Here is a 23,039-nt window from a genome sequence, read left to right as displayed (position 1 = left end):
CCCCAGGTAGGCCTGAATCAGTTTGAGAGGAGACGGTCCCACACCATAATACCTAGGCTTGTCCACGAGAATAGCATGATCCATTGTATCAAAGGCCTTGCTGAGATCACACAAGGTGAGCCCAGAAAGTCCACATGCCTCAAAGCAATAAAATATTTTGGAAAGCAGGAAATCTACTGCATCAGTGGTGGATCTATTTTTCCTGAAACCAAACTGGGTGGTCGCAAACAGGCCGCACTGGTCACAATAAGCAAGGAGTTGCTCAGCAATAAGGATTTCAAATATCTTCGATATAATAGGCAGGATGGAGATAGGCCTATAGTTAGTAGGATCATGCCTATCACCCTTCTTAAAGACAGGCACTGTCTTAGAAATTTCAAGCTGAGAAGGAAATACAGACTGCTGGAAACACAGATTAATACAAGCAGTCAGGGGAGAGACAATAAGAGCTAATATATCCTTACCGGTAATAGTAGTACTGGTCATACAATGAATGTATCCACGGTATATAGAAGAAGATATAATATTTAAATATAATATTTTAGTGACATTATCACAAGTAATGACAAACTACGCTAACGACAGATTGGGTCGGCGAAAGACTGAGCTACATTCCTGAGAAGACACAGTTTGTTTTGTCTTGAGGCGTCAGATGCAATCGATTTTCATAATTACTCTGCGTCTCCCGAAAGATCAGGTCTCACATTCCTGAGCAGACCCAGCTTGTCGTGTCAAGAGGTGACAGATGCGGTCAAAAAATAATGCCGTTTGTCGTCGACCCAGTTTGACTTTATACCAAAAACAGCATGGCAGCATGCGTTTGTCTTCGTTATATGAGTTTAGATAACCTAAAACCTACAATAATATAGCCTATCAATAACATGTTTAATGTGTGTAATTTGTGTTGATTCTTAAATAATTTTATAATTTTCCATTGTAGATAAAACAATAGAGGTGATTCATAATTATAATGAAGATGCAAAAACCAAAATATTCCAATTACAAATCTCAAAAACAAAGAGTCGATCGCGAGGAGAGTGAAATACAACAAGAAGGGAAGTTTTACATGGATAAACCCGAAAATTCAGGTTTTAATCATCAATGGTTAGATTTTACAAACCCTCCCGATGAAGATATAGAGGAGGATGTAGATGATAGTGAGTATTGGAGGAGGGTTACTAAAGGAAAAGAAGGTAGGTGCAGCATATATTCAAGTTGGCTTATTTAGTATAATGGTCATATTATGATTTACTTATAGGTAGGCCCTATGTGAGATGACTCAGGGTTAACGCATACCGGTATGTATGATGAGGTAAATACTTCGGTACCGTATGAAGGGGTGTATCTTCTGGTGATATGCCTCTTGAACAGATGGTGGTGTCATCAGCAAAGAGCAGTATATTGACTAGCAAGTTCAAATAATTGGTAGCAATGATGAATAGTACTAAATACTGAATAGTACTAAATACTGAATAGTACTCAATACTGACTGATTCCTGCGGTTCACCAATAGGGGGAAGATGAGGCTTCACTGATTTATACAATATGTTATCAATCTTGGGGATAGGCCTACTAGCACCACAAATGTTGGTCCTTGGATGCCTTATTTTTCAATAGGACTTTGAGATGGAAAACACAAATACCTTACTCATGTCGGCAAGAATTGCAGACTCAGTGCCGGTATTATTGAAACAGTTGATCTGTAACTAGATGTTAACTGAGGACCACACGTCTCCAGCTGCACGTAACAGCTGACATGTCTCCAATTGATGAATACTGATTGTTAGCATTGAGAGTCTCTCCAGTTTAAATAGTCATTGCCCTCATCCGATGTTGAGAAATTCACAATCCGATTTACCTCTCTCAGAATAAACCCGTTGTATTACCTCCTTCTCCACCAATGCCAGCAGGCATGGCTTCATGAATTTTATTTAAGAAATATATTCATACAAAACTAAAAAATCAAGATGGCAGCCTGACTGGGTAAAGCACAATAGGTCATCTTCAACAAATTCCCCAACTGCGTAGAAAGGGTGGTTAGCAAGCCAGGTATTAAGTTGGGACCGGAACACTGGCAAGGTCAATCTCATTAGTATTCCATCTGGCAGCCTGTTATAGACTCGCATGGTCAAGGCAGGAAATGCATCACGTGTCCTTGAGAGCCGGTTGAAAGGCACATCCAATAGTCATAAGTGTCTTGTACTTGTATTGTGGTCATGTAAGTCACTTTCTGTATTAAACTTCCCAAGGTTTTCATGCACAAACACAGCACATAAGTACACATGGTGACTGTACACGGTCATTACAGATGTGAAGAGAAGTTTGCAATACTCCAAGTATCAACTGAGATTTACCACTCGAATTGCCCTCTTCTGCAGCAGGATGGCATCATGACAAGCCGAAGCTCGCCCCATAGCAGCAAACCATAGCTGAGAATGCTATGGAAAAGAGCATGATATGCAGTCCCAAGGTAGGGCCTGCTCACCATCTGTGTGAGTTTTCGCAGCATGTAGGTGGCCCTTGCCAGTGTCCTGAATGTGATGCTCCCAGGCGAGTCTTGGATTTATGGTGAATACAAGCAGGGACAGGCTCCCCTCAACGACATCCTGGCTGCGGCTCAAGGAACAAATCAGCCTCTGAGTTTTCTCCACATTCAAAAGCAGTCTGTTTGCCTCCAGCCACCACAAATAGACTATCAGCTTCCCATGTGCTGCAAATTTGGGTCCTGGTCAGTTGAGATGATGGTGGTGTCATCAGCGAACTTCAGCGCCCTGCCCTCCAGATCAAGATCATTGATTGCGACCAAAAATAGCACAGGACCCAGCACTGGGTCCTGTGGGACACCCCGCCGCACAAGTTGAGCTCTTGATGTTGCACCTCTAATGTAGATCACCTGTCTTCGATTTTTCAAATAAGATCCCTTTAAACCATGACGTTCAATCTTTCCCAGTACAATCTCATGTGACACACAGTCGTTGTCTTTTCTGAGGTCGCATAGGGTCGTGGACACAGAGCCGGCTCTCTTAAAGGCCCCTGTCTTCTTACCTGAGGTCTGAAGTTATTTGAACTCGCTGTACACTTCATGATTGGATTGGCCTTAGGCTACTGCTATTTTACTAACCAAGTCCTAAGCTAACTTACATGGTTTTGAAGCCTGCTGAATTTTCAAATATTGGTCTGTCTTTTTGCAGTCGACTTGCTTCCTATAAAATTTCTCAATTTTCAAATATTCAGAGTAAAGAGTACCCCTTGTTTTGCGTACTTCAGACTTGTATCTATGATGCAGAGTGATAGCAAGTTTTCAAGTTTGCGGAAGGGCCAACCTTTTGGTAAAATTGTACTTAGCTGTTCTTTGTAAGATTGTCCTTTTTCACATGATATTTAAATGTAATTTCATGTGTTTTTTCATTCAGAGGAAGGCCATTTTAGTGAAGTCCTATAATTGTGCATTAGTATCACTTATCGAATAGAATGACTTGGCGAAGTTTGGACATGAATATCCACTATACTACTTTAACACAATAGAGATACTGAATAGTAATCAATACTAAATTTGTGTCTGTATAATAACTTGAATTGCATGTAACCTTCAAATTAGACATCTCAATTTGGCAGTTGTCAAGTATGTGGTTTGTAAATGCCGGTTTTTATGTATTAATTTATTCAAAAAAATAGAAAAGCACCAGTTTCAGAATTATGTTATGAATACAATTTGTTTGTTCAATCATCATACCGATACAATAATGTACAAGATACCTAACAAAAGTTTCTTATTACATTTTAGTATTACCTGCTGCTGACACAGAAAACTTGAATTGGAGGAATAGAGGAACGAAAGTTTCTCGTAAAGAGCTGACGAGTGACGATTCCATTGATGACGAGAGTGATGATGGAGATGATGATTTTTCGGATGCAATGGACAGTGTTGGCTCCGCAGAAGAAAATGAAGGAGATGGAGAATTTACCGATGATGACATGTCTAGGTAAGTATTCTTCAAGATTTATCTGTATACTGTGCATTATCTTTCTATCCATCATAATGTTCCTAATAATTTCTATAAATCTTTTTTCTCTATTATATGATGAAGATGAAAAGCTAGGTTAGTGTGACGCATCATCATGCTCAACCTACAACACTGATTAACTTGAATTTTCAAATTCAGGTTATTTGCCAGAAAATATGGCAAATAATATGCCTTGAAGAAAATACACAAGATCAAAAAGCAAGCAACGTTACAAAATAATTACAGTACAGACAAACTTGCTAATACAGACATTATACTGGACTTATAACTAATAATTATTACTTTACTATTGTAAAAATATACAGCGGGATTCAAAAAAATGTAAACACTCATGACAGTCAATATCTTGGTAACGCACGGGCAGTTGTTACAGTTTGCATGTGGACTGCTCATGCCACACTACCTGGTGACGAGACATCGAACTACAAACGTGAGGCCCAATTCACAAAGAACAGACATTCTGGCTGAGACGTGGCGGAGACGTGACGTATGCAATACCCACCAGACGGGCAAGATGGTGTCAATTTAATTGCATTTCTATTCAATTTAACAGTTTTTCGTCCGTTTTTAATTTTGAGCAAGTGGTCCGTTTTTGTTTGCCACGAGATATGGCAAATAGACTTGGCTGGGTGAGAAAACGACCAGTGTCCGTTCTGTGTGAATTGGGCCTTACTTTTGGTATTGTACTTCGATGTCTCATTAACAGAAAGTGTAGCATGAATAGTCCCCATGCAAACTGTAACAACTGTCTGTGCGTTACCAAGATATTCATTGCCAAACAGTGTATATATTTTTTCGCCACACTTGGATGTAATGAGCTGGTTTACGTGCGTCATATGGAGGCCGAAAGTGATTGTTTTCCGACCAGGCCGGTAAAACTTTACGGCCCTAGGGCTGTAAAATGACCTTGAATAACAGCTGATCGTGTCCGATCCCGATCTCACAAAAGTCATAGAGAGATAATCTCATAACGACTGTAATAATCTATATAATTATGTATCGTGAATCGCGGTATTATGTCTATAATATATTTTATAAATTACTGTTTAATAATTTAATATTTATTGTGTTTTTGATATCAAACAATGAATACAATGGCTGCATTGTCCATTGTCAGAAAGGTACGTATCGCAAGTATTTAAAAGTGAAGAATCGAATTTGAAATCAAAGTACAATAATTGTATCAATATTTAAAAGTGAGGTAGAGTAATAATTGTTTCTTTTTTATTATCGAATTCCACTTCTTAATGCAATACAATCAACTATAATAACAAGAAAATACAGCAGAGATCTGAAGTTTAAGGTAAGCCTACTGGTGAAACTCAGCCTTGACTAAAAATTCCTAGTAATTTTTCCGTAATTCATTATTAAAACTTTTAGATAATTTTTCTTTAATATTGAACCATATAGAGAAAACATTAGGCCCACTCAAGATTGAATCTTCGAATGTTTTCTCTATGATTTCAGAGCAATATTTTGTTGTGAAAATGCCGGCAAACCGGCTTCAAATTAATATGCTGCTATACACTATATTATAGTAGCCTACATACGTTACCTGACTTAATTCAGAGTGAAAATTTTATTGTGAAACAGATAATAATATTAATTTTAATAATATAAGTCATGAGCCAAAGTCTGTTGTACCTTTGACTATAGAAAGAACCTTCTTCTATAGAAAGAACAACCTTCTTTCTATAGTCAAAGGTTGTACGCTTTTTAGGAGTAAAGTAAACTTTTTTAGAAGTCTAGTTTACAGTATTACGTGTATGCTAAGAGTTATCAGTCAGGCCTCTTCCTTCAACAATACCCAATAGCCGAGAGCGTTAGGGCGTAACACAACTGAACTCAGCTCAGTGAGTTACAAATACGATCTAGGTTCGAATCTCGGTCAATGACATTTTTTTTTGTCGATGAATTTCGACTTTTATTAGCTATTTTTTATATTAGTTACCATAATTAAATTTCAATCAATTTTTTAGATATATTTTGAGACAAAACTGTGAAATATGCAATTATATTAATTTTTTCATCACATTATTTCAAAATAGTAATGAAAATTCTATTCATCCATCTATCCATGAGATATTGCACCGGGCGCAAAGCGCGAGCTATAAAATTTCAAACAATTATTCGAAATATTAATAGTATAAAAATATGGTCACTATTGTAAATTATTAATTAGTAACATTGAAATTAATTGACAGTAAAAGTTGTCATAACCAAGATTCAAACTATCAAAATAGGCTGTTTGAATTTTATTAATTTTTCAATTTCTTATAAATATTGGGAAGTTTTTTTTTTGGTGTGGCGAAAAATAGCGTTCGCAACACGGGCAAAAATGTTTTTCCGGCTCTCGAACGCTTCAAGTTCTCGACTTCGTCTCGAACTTGAAAACCGCGATCTCGCGCCGGAAAACGTACATTTTCGACCCTAGGTGCGAAATATACTATTTACCCCTCTTTATAATGGTAGATAATATAGTTGGTCAATAAAGCATAATTGCTTACGACACTACTGGCAAAAGCTAACTTGTGCGCCAGCAGTGAGTTCTTTTGAAATAGAATAAAATTATTGGCTTATTTCGAATTACTTGAGAACTAGGACCGCAACAAGATCATGACAATCAGAATTAGTAATATGACTTATTGAATTCAAAAAGTAGAATTAAATCACATAGGGATAGGATTAAGCAGCTATGGTATATTCGATGAACCACTTTGTGAACTATTTCGAAATATCTTGCACAAACATTTTGAATATTTGTTTAATACCAATTTCAATAATTATGTTTATTCCGTATGTCGTGATACGACGCTGGACACCGAAAAGGAAGGTTCAAGGCTCACTGATCGTTGCGAAGCAAGGGGTACACACTAGTAATGTAATAAAATGGTCAAGATCGATTAGTGTGATGCATTATCACACCAAAATTACTTAATAACTCGAAATTTCGTACAAAGATTTTTAATGGTGCTTACAAGCTTATCTCACTATTAACCCTGCTTACAATAAACTGAATGAATGTAATAACTTTTTTTAATTTTTCGAGACCCAATTATATTTTTTCATTAATATTAGCGGAGCAATTACTGTTAACCCTTGAAAACGACTTCTGAACATTGTCACTACTCGGTTATACTATCAATCATTTTCTATTGATACAATGATTGAAGTGTAGGAGATCTTCAATATACGACCTTTCCTATAAACACTTGGGTAGTTTATACCTCCGATGTAGTTGAAACAACTGTGAGATATGTAGTTTATAAAACTGTCATTTGATAAAACAGTATCTCAATTGTAATGACTGGACGAATGAGTTTAATACTTTAAGTGATTCAATTTATGGAAGTGAAATACCCAACTTAATTCTTATAGGGGATTCAAATGTTAGGATAGGCGAGAAACAAGAATTATCTGATGAGATATTTTTTAACGAAGAATCGTCTTCGCTAGTCAATCTGTCCTTAAATAGAAAATCAAAAGATAAGATATCAAATAGTAGACGACAAAAATTTCTCGAATTATGTGATGACTTTGAATTAATTGTTTTAAATGGTCGAGTAAAGGGTGATACAGATGGCAATTACACATTATAGGAAGTATGGGAGCATCGGTGATCGATTTGGTTACGATTTCTAAAAATAGCATAACATTTTTGAATGGGTTCATTGTTGTTCCACAGATTTTTTCTGATCATTTGCCAGTGCAACTCCAGTTGAAGAAAATTGGCGCGGCTCAGGACAGGGTTAAGGCATACAGTCGTCTGCCACCGAAATTAATTTGGAGTAAAAGTGATGAAAAATATTATAATAAATATTAAATAAATATTATATATAAAGATAGAGTTATCTGCAACATGCAGCAATTGAATATTAGAGGAAGAAGTTTAGATAATGTCGATACAGAACAATCAGTTTTTGAATTAACCTATTGCATTAAGAAATCTTCAAATAAAATCTTACAGATAGGACAGCAGAAAGTAAAGTTCAAGCAAGAGTGGTTTGATGGGGATTGTGCTAGACTGCGTGATAAGATATTTGCATTATTGAAAATATTCAGAAGGAATAATTCTGATTATATCAGAGAAATGTTATTGACAGAAAAGAAAAAGTATAAGAAACTTTGTATAGCTAAGCAAAAAAAATATCGTGCGGTTTTGTATAGTAGCTTGGATAGTTTAAAAGATACAAAATCGTTTTGGGAGGCGGTGAATAAATTGAAAAGACGTGACTGTCGACTCGTTAACAAAATTGGAATTTCAGATTGGGTCAATCATTTTTCAGAGTTACTGAAATCACCCTTGAGTTCAAAGACATTTCTTTTGCTGAACCATACATAGCAAATGAGCAATTAGACAAAGATTTTACACTAGAAGAGCTTAAAATTGTATTAAAAAAGGCTAAAAATAACAAAGCGGCGGGTAGGGATAGTATACCATATGAATTTTATAAGAATGCACCAGACCAGCTGCTGAATGAAATAGTTAGAGTTTGCAATGAGTTATTTTCAAGAGGAGATGTTCCATCGAGTTTTAGGCATTCCATAATTTATCCATTGCTCAAAAAAGGTGATATAAATTTGGCTTCAAATTACAGAGGTATTTCGTTTATTGATGCGATTGCTAAGATTTTTACTGTCCTTGTGCTTCTCAGTCTGGAGTGTTGGGTGGAAAATAATGGGATTCTGAAGGAAAACCAAGCAGGATTTCGCAAGGGTTACTCGACAGTGGATAATCTATTCAGTCTCATCTCATTGGCTGAGATGAAGTGCGCAAAATAAGGGGGCAAGTTGTATGCTTTCTTCGTCGATTTCCGTGCTGCATTCGATACAATTCACAGGGGGGCGTTGTTATACAAGCTTTCTACTATGGGATTGTCAACTAAGGTTCTCGCAATTATTAAAAGCTTGTATAGAGATACAGCGTCGAGTGTGTGGTTAAATATGGTATAACGGAGTCGTTTTGTACAGGTACTGGTGTCAGACCTCAGTGAGTACCTCAAGGCTTAATTCTGGGTCCCTTACTGTTTCTGTTGTATGTGAACCAATTACCAAAAGAGTTAAAAGATCACAGAGCTCTGTTGTTTGCTGATGACACATCGCTTATCTTTAACAATTATTTATTAGATAGTCTAGAAATAAATGCTTTTACTGGAGTACAGTCAATTGTCCAATTCTTGAAGCAAAGGCAATTAACAATAAATAGTAAGAAATGTCAATTCCTACAATTCAAAAGTAAATATAATTCAGTAGAGGATAGAGAAATAAATGTGTTTGTAGAGGAAAATGAATTAGACCAAGAAGAGAAAGTAGCATTCTTGGGAATTTTATTGGACAGGAAATTAACATGGCATCCTTACATTGAGAGGATATGTAATAAGATATCATCTGGGGTATTTGTCCTGCGGCAGCTTGCTAGGCTGAATGATAAAAAACTACTGTTAACTGCTTACCATGGACTTATACTACCTCATATTAGGTATGCTATTTTAGTATGGGGTAATTCATCTCAACAAAATATGGACAGAGTGTTTAAGATTCAAAAGAAGGCACTCAGATGTATAGAGAAAGTGAATAGGTTAGACTCTTGTAGGCCTTTATTTAAAAAGCTTGGTCTATTAACTGTGCCATCTTTGTATGTATATGAAGTTGTAATGCATGTGAAAACGAGTGGTGTGATCCAGAATTCAGATGTTCATGAGTATAATACGCGAAACAGAGCAGATTATCATATAATGGGTCACAATAGTAGGTTATTTGAACAAAAACCAGATTATATTGATAGGAAATTTTATAACAAGCTACCTCAAATCTTGAAAAGTAATGATGATTTGAAGATTTTCAAAAAACAAATGAAAAAATATTTAGTTGATAAAGCTTTTTATAGTGTACAAGAATTCCTTTCAAACCTAAACTAGGTTGAACTACTTAGTGCTAGAATTATTATGTAATAACATAACTTGTCTTATACTCCATGACTGGAGTCTTTAGGACGTAATCTAAAAAAAAAAGACAAGGTTGTTTATTAAGTCCATTATTGTTTGCACTTTTTTTAAATGATCTGGAGGATGAATTGAGAGGGGGTTCTTGTTTGGTAGGGTTTAAAGTAAGCTTATTAATGTATGCAGACGATATTGTTGTATTGGCAGATTCCCCAAAAGAATTGCAAGGCATGATTGTTAGGTTGGAAAAATATTGCAAGATGTGGAGTCTTTGCGTGAATTTAGAAAAGTCAAAGATAATGATTTTTAGGAAGGGCGGAAGAATGTGGAAGGATTTTCAGAGGTGAAGCTATTGAGGTTGTAAATAGATATAAGTATTTAGGTATGATACTTACTCCAAATTTGAGTTTTACAAATCATATGAGTGAAAAATTGAAGTGTGCAAAGATGGGATTGAATGCAGCATGGAAGCATAAATGGTCAGTGAGGCGAGTGTGCCTTTGTCGTCAAAGTGGATATTGTTTAGAGCGGTTGCTAGGGCAGTTATGTGCTATGGAGCGCAAGTATTGGGATATAGAAGGTTTGATGAAGTGGAGAAGCTTGAGCGATTCTTTATAAAGCGATTGTTTGGATTGCCCTCGAATACACCTAACTATCTTCTTCTCTTGGAAACTAGGGAGTCGCCTTTATATGAATTTATCCTCAACTTGCAGGTAGCTTACATTCTTAAAGTACTATCATATAGAGATGGGAGATATCCGAAAAAGTTGGCTTTCCAGATAATTAATCAACGATTGTCTTGGTATAAATGTTGGAATGAGATAGCCGGAGATTTGGGAATTGAGATTAATTTGGGTGTTCAAAGTGTTCCTAACTGGAAAAAAGAATTGAAAAAGTTCACAGAGGGAGTGAGATTAAAGAATTTGGAAAACTTGCAGGCTAAGGCGAGAGATGCAGAATATCATCTGATATACAAAAGTCTGAACCATAGCCTGGGAAAGGATAGCTATCTTGAAAGCGGCCTGAAATTTACTGAGGTTCGATGGATTATGAAGGCGAGAGGAGAATTAATTAATTGACTTGAACTACAGACCTTGGATGCCGGAAAGAAATTGGTGCTGTTCGCTATGCAATAAAAAAGAGCAGGAGGATATCTATCATTTTATAGCAAGATGTCCAGTGTTAGGAGAATGGAGAAGGAAGTGGATGGGAGAGGCCCTTTTGCAAATGGATGAGTTCAAGGACTTTATGAATGGCAAAAACTGGAAGAACTTAGCATTATATTGTAGGGACGCATGGAAATACCGATGGTTTTTAATAGATAATTTCAATAATTGATCATTCGCATTGTGCTTTGTTTTGAGCTTTTCTCTAAATTTAATATTAATCATAGTTTTAGTCTCATAATATGTTTCTTTTATTAAATTCTGATGAAATTTTGTTTAAACTGTATAACTTTAAATACTACTATAGTCACTAATGTATGATTGAAATATATGCATAACTAAATAATTATGAAACTCCATCTTCAGCTGACGGCTTAGAAGCCAAGCTTATGATTTAATTTATATTTGAAAAGTGTGTATTGTTTTGTTTATGTCAATAAATCATTATTCTATTCTATTCTAATTCAAAAAGTAGAAATTGAATCACATAGGGATAGGATTAAGCAGCTATTATATATTTGATGAACCACTTTGTGAACTATTTCGAAATATCTTGCACAAACATTTTGAATATTTGTTTAATACCAGTTTGATTTATTTAATTCGCTCCATTTTAATAATATTTCAATAATTATGTTTATTCCGTATGTCGTGATACGACGCTGGACTCCGAAAAGGAAGGTTCAAGGCTCACTGATCGTTGCGAAGCAAGGGGTACACACTAGTAATGTAATAAAATGGTCAAGATCGATTAGTGTGATGCATTATCACACCAAAATTACTTAATAACTCGAAATTTCGTACAAAGATTTTTAATGGTGCTTACAAGCTTATCTCACTATTAACCCTGCTTACAATAAACTGAATGAATGTAATAACTTTTTTTAATTTTTCGAGACCCAATTATATTTTTTCATTAATATTAGCGGAGCAATTACTGTTAACCCTTGAAAACGACTTCTGAACATTGTCACTACTCGGTTATACTATCAATCATTTTCTATTGATACAATGATTGAAGTGTAGGAGATCTTCAATATACAACCTTTCCTATAAACACTTGGGTAGTTTATACCTCCGATGTAGTTGAAACAACTGTGAGATATGTAGTTTATAAAACTGTCATTTGATAAAACTGTATCTCAATTGTAATGACTGGACGAATGAGTTTAATACTTTAAGTGATTCAATTTATGGAAGTGAAATACCCAACTTAATTCTTATAGGGGATTCAAATGTTAGGATAGGCGAGAAACAAGAATTATCTGATGAGATATTTTTTAACGAAGAATCGTCTTCGCTAGTCAATCTGTCCTTAAATAGAAAATCAAAAGATAAGATATCAAATAGTAGACGACAAAAATTTCTCGAATTATGTGATGACTTTGAATTAATTGTTTTAAATGGTCGAGTAAAGGGTGATACAGATGGCAATTACACATTTATAGGAAGTATGGGAGCATCGGTGATCGATTTGGTTGCGATTTCTAAAAATAGCATACCATTTTTGAATGGGTTCATTGTTGTTCCACAGATTTCTTCTGATCATTTGCCAGTGCAACTCCAGTTGAAGAAAATTGGCGCGGCTCAGGACAGGGTTAAGGCATACAGTCGTCTGCCACCGAAATTAATTTGGAGTAAAAGTGATGAAAAAATATATAGTAAATATTAAATAAATATTATATATAAAGATAGAGTTATCTGCAACATGCAGCAATTGAATATTAGAGGAAGAAGTTTAGATAATGTCGATACAGAACAATCAGTTTTTGAATTAACCTATTGCATTAAGAAATCTTCAAATAAAATCTTACAGATAGGACAGCAGAAAGTAAAGTTCAAGCAAGAGTGGTTTGATGGGGATTGTGCTAGACTGCGTGATAAGATATTTGCATTATTGAAAATATTCAGAAGGAATAATTCTGATTATATCAGAGAAATGTTATTGACAGAAAAGAAAAAGTATAAGAAACTTTGTATAGCTAAGCAAAAAAAATATCGTGCGGTTTTGTATAGTAGCTTGGATAGTTTAAAAGATACAAAATCGTTTTGGGAGGCGGTGAATAAATTGAAAAGACGTGACTGTCGACTCGTTAACAAAATTGGAATTTCAGATTGGGTCAATCATTTTTCAGAGTTACTGAAATCACCCTTGAGTTCAAAGACATTTTCTTTTGCTGAACCATACATAGCAAATGAGCAATTAGACAAAGATTTTACACTAGAAGAGCTTAAAATTGTATTAAAAAAGGCTAAAAATAACAAAGCGGCGGGTAGGGATAGTATACCATATGAATTTTATAAGAATGCACCAGACCAGCTGCTGAATGAAATAGTTAGAGTTTGCAATGAGTTATTTTCAAGAGGAGATGTTCCATCGAGTTTTAGGCATTCCATAATTTATCCATTGCTCAAAAAAGGTGATATAAATTTGGCTTCCAATTACAGAGGTATTTCGTTTATTGATGCGATTGCTAAGATTTTTACTGGCCTTCTGCTTCTCAAACTGGAGTGTTGGGTGGAAAATAATGGGATTCTAAAGGGAAACCAAGCAGGATTTTGCAAGGGTTACTCGACAGTGGATAATCTATTCAGTCTCATCTCATTGGCTGAGTTGAAGTGCGCAAAAAAAAGGGGGCAAGTTGTATGCTTTCTTCGTCGATTTCCGTGCTGCATTCGATACAATTCACAGGGGGGCGTTGTTATACAAGCTTTCTACTATGGGATTGTCAACTAAGGTTCTCGCAATTATTAAAAGCTTGTATAGAGATACAGCGTCGAGTGTGTGGTATAAATATGGTATAACGGAGTCGTTTTGTACAGGTACTGGTGTCAGACAAGGTTGGTTATTTATTAAGTCCATTATTGTTTGCACTTTTTTTAAATGATCTGGAGGATGAATTGAGAGGGGGTTCTTGTTTGGTAGGGTTTAAAGTAAGCTTATTAATGTATGCAGACGATATTGTTGTATTGGCAGATTCCCCAAAAGAATTGCAAGGCATGATTGTTAGGTTGGAAAAATATTGCAAGATGTGGAGTCTTTGCGTGAATTTAGAAAAGTCAAAGATAATGATTTTTAGGAAGGGCGGAAGAATGAGGAAGGATTAGGTATGATACTTACTCCAAATTTGAGTTTTACAAATCATATGAGTGAAAAATTGAAGTGTGCAAAGATGGGATTGAATGTAGCATGGAAGCATATGGTCAGTGAGGCGAGTGTGCCTTTGTCGTCAAAGTGGATATTGTTTAGAGCGGTTGCTAGGGCAGTTATGTGCTATGGAGCGCAAGTATGGGGATATAGAAGGTTTGATGAAGTGGAGAAGCTTGAGCGATTCTTTATAAAGCGATTGTTTGGATTGCCCTCGAATACACCTAACTATCTTCTTCTCTTGGAAACTAGGGAGTCGTCTTTATATGAATTTACCCTCAACTTGCAGATAGCTTACATTCTTATAGTACTATCATATGGAGATGGGAGATATCCGAAAAAGTTGGCTTTCCAGATAATTAATCAACGATTCTCCTGGTATAAATGTTGGAATGAGATAGCCGGAGATTTGGGAATTGAGATTAATTTGGGTGTTCAAACTGTTCCTAACTGGAAAAAAGAATTGAAAAAGTTGACAGAGGGAGTGAGATTAAAGAATTTGGAAAACTTGCAGGCTAAGGCGAGAGATGCAGAATATCATCTGATATACAAAAGTCTGAACCATAGCCTGGGAAAGGATAGCTATCTTGAAAGCGACCTGAAATTTACGGAGGTTCGATGGATTATGAAGGCGAGAGGAGAATTAATTAATTGACTTGAACTACAGACCTTGGATGCCGGAAAGAAATTGGTGCTGTTCGCTATGCAATAAAAAAGAGCAGGAGGATATCTATCATTTTATAGCAAGATGTCCAGTGTTAGGAGAATGGAGAAGGAAGTGGATGGGAGAGGCCCTTTTGCAAATGGATGAGTTCAAGGACTTTATGAATGGCAAAAACTGGAAGAACTTAGCATTATATTGTAGGGACGCATGGAAATACCGATGGTTTTTAATAGATAATTTCAATAATTGATCATTCGCATTGTGCTTTGTTTTGAGCTTTTCTCTAAATTTAATATTAATCATAGTTTTAGTCTCATAATATGTTTCTTTTATTAAATTCTGATGAAATTTTGTTTAAACTGTATAACTTTAAATACTACTATAGTCACTAATGTATGATTGAAATATATGCATAACTAAATAATTATGAAACTCCATCTTCAGCTGACGGCTTAGAAGCCAAGCTTATGATTTAATTTATATTTGAAAAGTGTGTATTGTTTTGTTTATGTCAATAAATCATTATTCTATTCTATTCTAATTCAAAAAGTAGAAATTGAATCACATAGGGATAGGATTAAGCAGCTATTATATATTTGATGAACCACTTTGTGAACTATTTCGAAATATCTTGCACAAACATTTTAAATATTTGTTCAATACCAGTTTGATTTATTTAATTCGCTCCATTTTAATAATATTTCAATAATTATGTTTATTCCGTATGTCGTGATACGACGCTGGACACCGAAAAGGAAGGTTCAAGGCTCACTGATTGTTGCGAAGCAAGGGGTACACACTAGTAATGTAATAAAATGGTCAAGATCGATTAGTGTGATGCATTATCACACCAAAATTACTTAATAACTCGAAATTTCGTACAAAGATTTTTAATGGTGCTTACAAGCTTATCTCACTAACGACTTCTGAACATTGTCACTACTCGGTTATACTATCAATCATTTTCTATTGATACAATGATTGAAGTGTAGGAAATCTTCAATATACGACTTCACCTATAAACACTTGGGTAGTTTATACCTCCGATGTAGTTGAAACAACTGTGAGATGTGTAGTTTATAAAACTGTTATTTGATAAAACTGTAGTTTGATGCAAAATGAACTGTCATATGCCACTCAGTTGAAAACGTTTTTTTTTCAATTATCACGAATGTTTGTGCTTTGTCAGTGCGGATGAAAAGCCAGCAAAAGCCAATGGAAAGAGAGATGAAAATGAGCCGGAAGACAGCTCTTCAATCTACCAGTATACTAAAAAGAGTTTGGACGTGCATGAAGACATTGAGAAGGGAAATGCTATTAGGAAGCAGTATGGTAATTATCAGTAGTCTTATTTAATTACAATATTTTAGTTGAAAACTAAAACCATATTGATGTCTTAATACATATTTGTATTTTATTACAGTATAATATTTTTTTCGAGCTCAAAAATTAAGTTCAGATTGTAAAATTTGAATTGAGGTAAAGAATTGCTTGGAAAGGAATTTAATTATCAGATTACAATCTTTGTTGGAAGTAGAACTGTTTCGTCTTTTGTCACGATTTTTACACGACAACGAATGTACACAGTGAACTTATTCGATATTTTCCTATCGTACAAGTTCATGTAGCTACCACACTGCAGGTTATTAACTTCAATTAAGTAGATTTGAAAAATAAATAAGTTGCTGTATTTGGTTGTAACCTTTGACAGTGCATGAGTTCTGATAAATAAAATAATATATTCATAAATTATGATACAGTTATTGCCTTAATTATTATTTATATTTACAATATTACTCAATTTATGAAATCGTGGCTCATGGTAAGCCGAAAATAATATGTTTAGACACATCCATTCAATTACATCCATAACTAGATCATGACCATAGAAATTGAACAAGATTTTCCACTAGAGGATAAGCTTAAAAACATCTATTCGTTGATTTCATACTTATTAATAAATTATTTTCGTGTCTCTGTTATCAAGTTCACGGGTCATTTTGTTTCAGAAATCTGGGAAACCCTTCTGGAATGCCGAATCAAACTGCAGAAATGTCTCGCGGCCTCAAATAGACTGCCGCAAATTGATAATTTTTCTCAGATGGTCTCAAAATTAGCAAAGCCAGAGCAAAATAAAATTTCAAAAACTGTCAAACATTTTGGCAATACACTCAGTACTTTGATAGATTTACAGGTAGGTCAAATGTCCTTTTTCCTTTCAATAAATATGGTATATCCCCTCTCAAAAAACTACTAAACTAATAAAATTAAATTTATTAATTTTTCCTGATACTAGGCTATTTTATCATCTATAAATTATCGAAAATTAATTTAACATACAATTGAATTATTCAAAAATAATATATTGTAATATTAAACTGATAAAAACAGGTGTAAATTGTAATGATAATAATGTAAAAACTTATTGTAAATCAATTTACACATACCGTAGCACTGCAAATGTCAAAGACAATAAATCACCACTCAATCATTCATTAATGCTGGGATAATAATCATATTTGGATAATAATCATGGCCCTCCATTCTTTAACTCGCGCCGCACGCGTCGGAAGGGGTCTCTGATTTGAAAAAAACCGAGGTGCAAAACTTCTTTAGAAAATTCTAATTTTTAATGTTTTATTTCTTCTGGTGTAGTTTCTTTAGGAAATATTATTTCACAAATGATGTTTAGTTCTACAAGGAAGCTCTATAATCTCTATTTGAAAAAAAAAAAACATAAAAATTTAAATGTTATCAAAATTTCAACTCCTGTAAACATTATTCTTTTCGTTTTTCCAAATGATTTTTCGCATATATTTGTTGAAGTATCTGTGTTACCTTAAACAAGAAAAAAAAATCCAATTTTTCAAAAACCTACCCCAAAATTTCTCGCTATGAAAAATAGGGATAACTTTTTAAAAATGTCAAGATTTTTCTGGGTGAATCGAGCCCAAATCGAATCAGCTTCCAACCATCACAAACATCCACCCAACCTCCTTCATCCAAATCTTATATACAGGTGTATTGTCAATGTCGTTCCCAAATTCTGTTCCCATTTCTACTCTTATTATTCATTTTCAGTCCGATGGCTCAGACATGTTTTTTGAGAAATAATCTTGTGGAATAACTATTTAAAATTAATGCTATATCGTGAGCTTTGATTGAATAGAGTCAAGATTAATCTTGTCTGCGAATGATTCTGGTTTCATTTGATATTCAAGCACCTGCTTCTCTCATAAAAATCTCATTTTCAGGCGGCGTTGATGAGTTGTCAACCGGAGTTTATTACGTCTTCAAAGCGGAGGTAAAGGTTCAAGCCTATACAATTATTATCTTTTGTATATTTCTATCGAAATCACTATTTAATCTGTTTTACAACAAATATAGAATAGGCCTACTAAATAATTCTTCAAAATAATTATTCAATAAACTATCCATTTAAAATAAAATACAATTATTGGCACAACTAGAAAATTATAACAGCCCAACAGTAGGACAGCTACCAGTTGATAACAGAATAATTAATCATTTACTTCTGCTAAAGACAATACGGTATTATCAAACATGGTTAAATGGAGTAACTGAATTGGAATTCTATCACTTTTTATGTGCTAAACCTTCTCTTCTATACCACGATTTCAATGTGACATTAATTCCAATAAATTGAAATTTGAATAAGCTAATAAATTCATTTCCTATTACAAATACATGCACAATATATTACCAAGTTGTACAAATAACTCCACAAATAATATACGTTTATGGAAGTATGGTCACCCATGTTATAGTGTTGATGTTAGAGTAGATGTAGTGTACCTATTCATTCTGATTCAATCAATTTTATCGTGGTGCCAAAGTAACTTTTCTTTTTCATTGAGGTTATCTACCACACTATCACTTTGAAAAATAGAACCATTGATGTTCAATACAATATAACCATTAAAAACAACGCAATATTAACTTCACAATAGTTATTTGTGCAACTAGTGCACAAAGTGACAGTTTGCTGCACCGAAAGAAACGTTTATGCCCAAGCCGTAGGCGAGGGCGAAATGGCTTCTTGAGTGCAGCAGAGGAACTTTGCTCACGTATTTCACATTAAACTTTTCCTATAGTTACTATTGAATATGAAAAGTGGTTGATTATGGGTAAAATGATGGCTGAAATACATCAAATGTTTGTGTGTGTGATGCTGCTATTAATAACAACCTTAATTCATTCTCAAATTAATAATCCAATTGAAGTTGAAAATTCTCAGCCAAAGTTCTCATTTTTATTCATTCAAGAATCAGAAAAAATACAGATAGAACAAAAAATTCGCATTCAAAATATATGCCAACAGCTGATTGGGATGGCTGCAAGATGGCTGAACCGACAAGCGCGCGACCTAGCGGGAAGAATCGTACCTAAGTTTGTTTCATCCAGCTAAAAAGTACTGAAACAGGATTCAGAAATTTAGACTTTTGCTCAAATTACCGAGAAAAATTCTCAAAGTAAACTGAAAAATATTTATAAAAATAACATAGACAACAGAGAATATTAATTGTAGTATTCTTATGTTTTTTATTATTTTTATTTATATGGATATCGAACAGTAATCATTTAACCTCAAAATTCGAATTTTTTAATGTATATTTGCTATTTTTTTCATCGCTTGCATTTCAAATAATAATTATCAATAGAAAAGAACTATTATTTATTATTAAATGATGAGAATTCGTAAATGATGATTATTTAATTATGATTTAGATGAACATTATTCTTGTTTTGGATTTCTAGATTGGGATTTTATCATAAATGTAGGGTAGCCATTGAAATGATTCTTATCTAAATCTAACCACAGTCATTGTTACCAACTTACTTTTTGTTTTCGTGCACTAATCCTCCATATAACCCACCAACTATTTTGTGTTGCCATGTTGCAAATCTGGAGTACGCAAAGTAATACTTTGCGCAGTAGAGCGGAAAAGTGATTCTTTGCGTTTTGTAATCAGTTCAGGAATGGTCACTTTTCAAGGTAACTGTAGGAAAATAAAATTGCATTCTATCATGTTTTGCAGTAATGAAGAAGATGCAGAGATGAACGATGGTGGCGATGATGATGATGATGCATCTATTAGTAGTAGCATTGCATCAGGCTTCGATGGTGTACAAAGTGAGGAAGAGGAGGAGGAGGAGGAGGAGGACGGAGAAGAGGCGCAGCCTCCGCCTGCGAAAAAGCAGCGCAAAGTTGGCGATTTTAGTCGCGAACTGAGTCGCCAGCGTGATGTCTACTTGCCGGCACGCAATGCGGCCATTCAAAAGTGGAACGAGAAGACGCTGAACGTCGGCGCTCGTGGTGATTCTAGAGACGGATTCGGAGCGTTCGCCAACACAACGCTGAAGCAGATAGAGAATCTACTCAGCGACAAGACACGCCTCATCAAACGCACGCAGACCAAACGCTCTGTCTACTGCCCGCTCGATCCCAATAGTGCAGCTGCGGACAACACTGATGAAAAAAAGGTTGGTCACTGGCCCGGTTTCATCTGGACATTCGAACATGGCCAAGCTGGGTACGCTTTACTGGTTTGTTGTATGGCATTTGCTGTGTACCTTGCCTTTAAGACAACTCCACAGGAACACCTTCAATACGTCAAATTGTGGTAATGCTGTCTTAATTGTCCGCGAGGCAGTTATTTACAATTACAAATACAGGCACAGAGTTGAAAGTTTTATAAAATTACGTCACCAATAATGTTTATCTTAACGAAATAATGTTTATACAGACTTGATAGAGCTTCAACTTTAATGGTACATGAAGTTTGGTAGTTCTTAAAACCGGGAATTAGGTTTCCAGAAACTTGGTCTTAGCCTTTGCGTGCTATCCATGTATTTTAATCGAAAATACAGTGGACTCCGGCTACAACGCCTCCGGTTAGAACGCTAATCCGGCTATAGTGCTCTTACAAGACAGGACCGACCAATATCCCGTATAATTATGTGTATTTAGGATCCTTTTATAACGCTGTGTATCTCCGGATATAGCGCTGTTTTCACATAATATCCCATAGCTTTATTGTTGCTCTCAGTGAATGAAATTCCACAAAATAGACTATTATTAAACAATTCACCAGTGACAATTTATAGAATAGTTAAGAGCCTCTCCCACCTCTTGGATATCCCTATTATAACCAGTTTGTATGGTGTCAATCGCCCCTACTCTTTCCCTCTCTGTTACTTTACTGAAAATACTTTGTGAACTGGACATTGTCAGTAGACTGACAGTGGTGTTCATGTTTTTGAAGCAGATTGTGAAGTGAAAGAGGAATTTTTGAAGCCTCCAACTCTTTCTCAGGCTTTCAATCAAGTGAAACAATTGATTCATTTCTATGAATGTAGGAGAGAGAATGAGAGTGATGACATGATACTGTCAAATTTGTATGAAATTTCAAGTAGCATAGACAGAAAATTTCTAAATTCTAGAAAAATTGAAAGACTATCAATGAATAATTTAGGAAGTAAGATCATAAAATATTTATCAAAAACTTGTTCAAAGTGTTCAGTATATAAAACAAGAATGGCATAGTAATTTAAATAGCTGTTTAGTGCTTGATTGTCTTAGAACCCATTTCCACTGTTGATAAATGGCAACACTGGTTATAGCGCTGCTCCGGCTATAGCGCTCAGAACCGGATGGTCCCTTCAACCGCGTTGTAACCGGAGTCTACTGTAGTTTCAAATTCAATTTTTAATGAGAACGTATGAATTCATATCAGATAAGTATTGCAATAAAATAATGCCGGCCAGATAGCCGAGTTGACTAAGGCGTTGCACCCTTTCAGTCTGCTAGTGCTACCTGGTCGCCGGTTCGAATCCCATGGAATAGGCATGGACGTTTGATCATCTCATAATTCACCCTCGCACAAGCAAAAAGCTCATGTGGGCATCACTGCAATAAAAAAACGGTAAACCACGTTTAGTTTATAATAGTACCTTCTTTTGATTTCAGGAGCTGGCTGAATTCGATGAGGAAATCTTTGACGATGACGATTTCTACCATAGACTTCTGAGAGAGCTAATCAATCAAAGATCCGCAGATATTGATGATCCCAGCGAACGGGGAAGGTATACTATTTTTGATCAATTTGCAGTGAATATTGTTCACTAGCTTTTCAAACTTTAATTATTCTGATAAATTGAAAACGATAGATTAAAAAAAGTAGAGATTTTTACAGGATCTGAAAGTTGTTCACAAAATCTGATTCCGTCATTAAACGTGGAAACTGGAAATAATTTTTGAATTTCAAAATCGAGGTTGAAAACTTTCACTGACTTGAATTTAATGATCCACCAAATTTGTTATAAAAATCAATATAAATTATGTATTATGCGAAAAATCCAAACTTGCTCTGATCTTATACAGTAATAAGTATTGAATTTACTGTAAATTTCAAGTTTCAATATTGGAGATTCTCAACAAGTTTTTAAGCTTTTGCTCGAACTGTACATGTTTACCTATTCTTGGAAGTTTTGGTATTTTGAAATTTCACAAATCGCCAACTTTTCAAGAATAAGAATATCATCAATTCTACCAATCACATTTTTCGATCCTTCCATTAATCTAAATTTATTTATTCCATTTATGTAAACAATGATGGTGAATTGAAAATTATTACTCTTGAATCAATATTACTCAATATAAAAGTGATCTTTGATCTTTATTATTTTTAATAGAAAAATATGTTTTTTTGTTGTTACAGGCAATGGAAGGAATTGCAAAAGGCCAGGAACAAGATGAAGAGGAACGTCGATGTGAAGTCGACCAAAGGAAGGAGGTTGAGGTACACGGTGCATCAGAAGCTGGTCAATTTCATGGCTCCCATTCCATACAATTCTTACACAAGTGAAGCCGAATCAGAACTGTTCAATTCGTTGTTTGGAAAACTTAAAAGGTGAAACATATTACATGTGAACTAATTAATATATATGGAAAACAAATATCTATTTTGTAATTTTCTTATTTGCCTTTTCCAGTCGGGGGTTTTCACTTGAAACAGCATTTATAGCACTAACAGCAACAAAGTTAATCATTATTTTACCGTTTCAAGTGAT

At 34.9% G+C, this 23,039-nt stretch overlaps 1 protein-coding gene across 1 annotated transcript; it reads left to right on the top strand.

Annotated features, from left to right (window-relative positions):
* The first annotated feature begins 803 nt into the window (after positions 1-803).
* LOC111064204 (protein AATF) lies at positions 804-22,929 on the top strand. The gene is made up of 8 exons (XM_039419310.1): positions 804-1,193; positions 3,785-3,983; positions 16,135-16,277; positions 16,955-17,139; positions 18,200-18,249; positions 20,006-20,450; positions 21,937-22,052; positions 22,688-22,929. Exons 1-8 carry the CDS (start codon positions 971-973, stop codon positions 22,881-22,883), a joined length of 1,557 nt encoding a protein of 518 aa, XP_039275244.1. The 5' UTR covers positions 804-970; the 3' UTR covers positions 22,884-22,929.
* Positions 22,930-23,039: the final 110 nt, after the last annotated feature.

This window comes from Nilaparvata lugens, chromosome 1 (genome assembly GCF_014356525.2).
Source record: "Nilaparvata lugens isolate BPH chromosome 1, ASM1435652v1, whole genome shotgun sequence".
In the NCBI taxonomy this organism is placed as follows: domain Eukaryota; kingdom Metazoa; phylum Arthropoda; class Insecta; order Hemiptera; family Delphacidae; genus Nilaparvata; species Nilaparvata lugens.
This window is presented reverse-complemented; position numbering and strand designations above follow the sequence as displayed.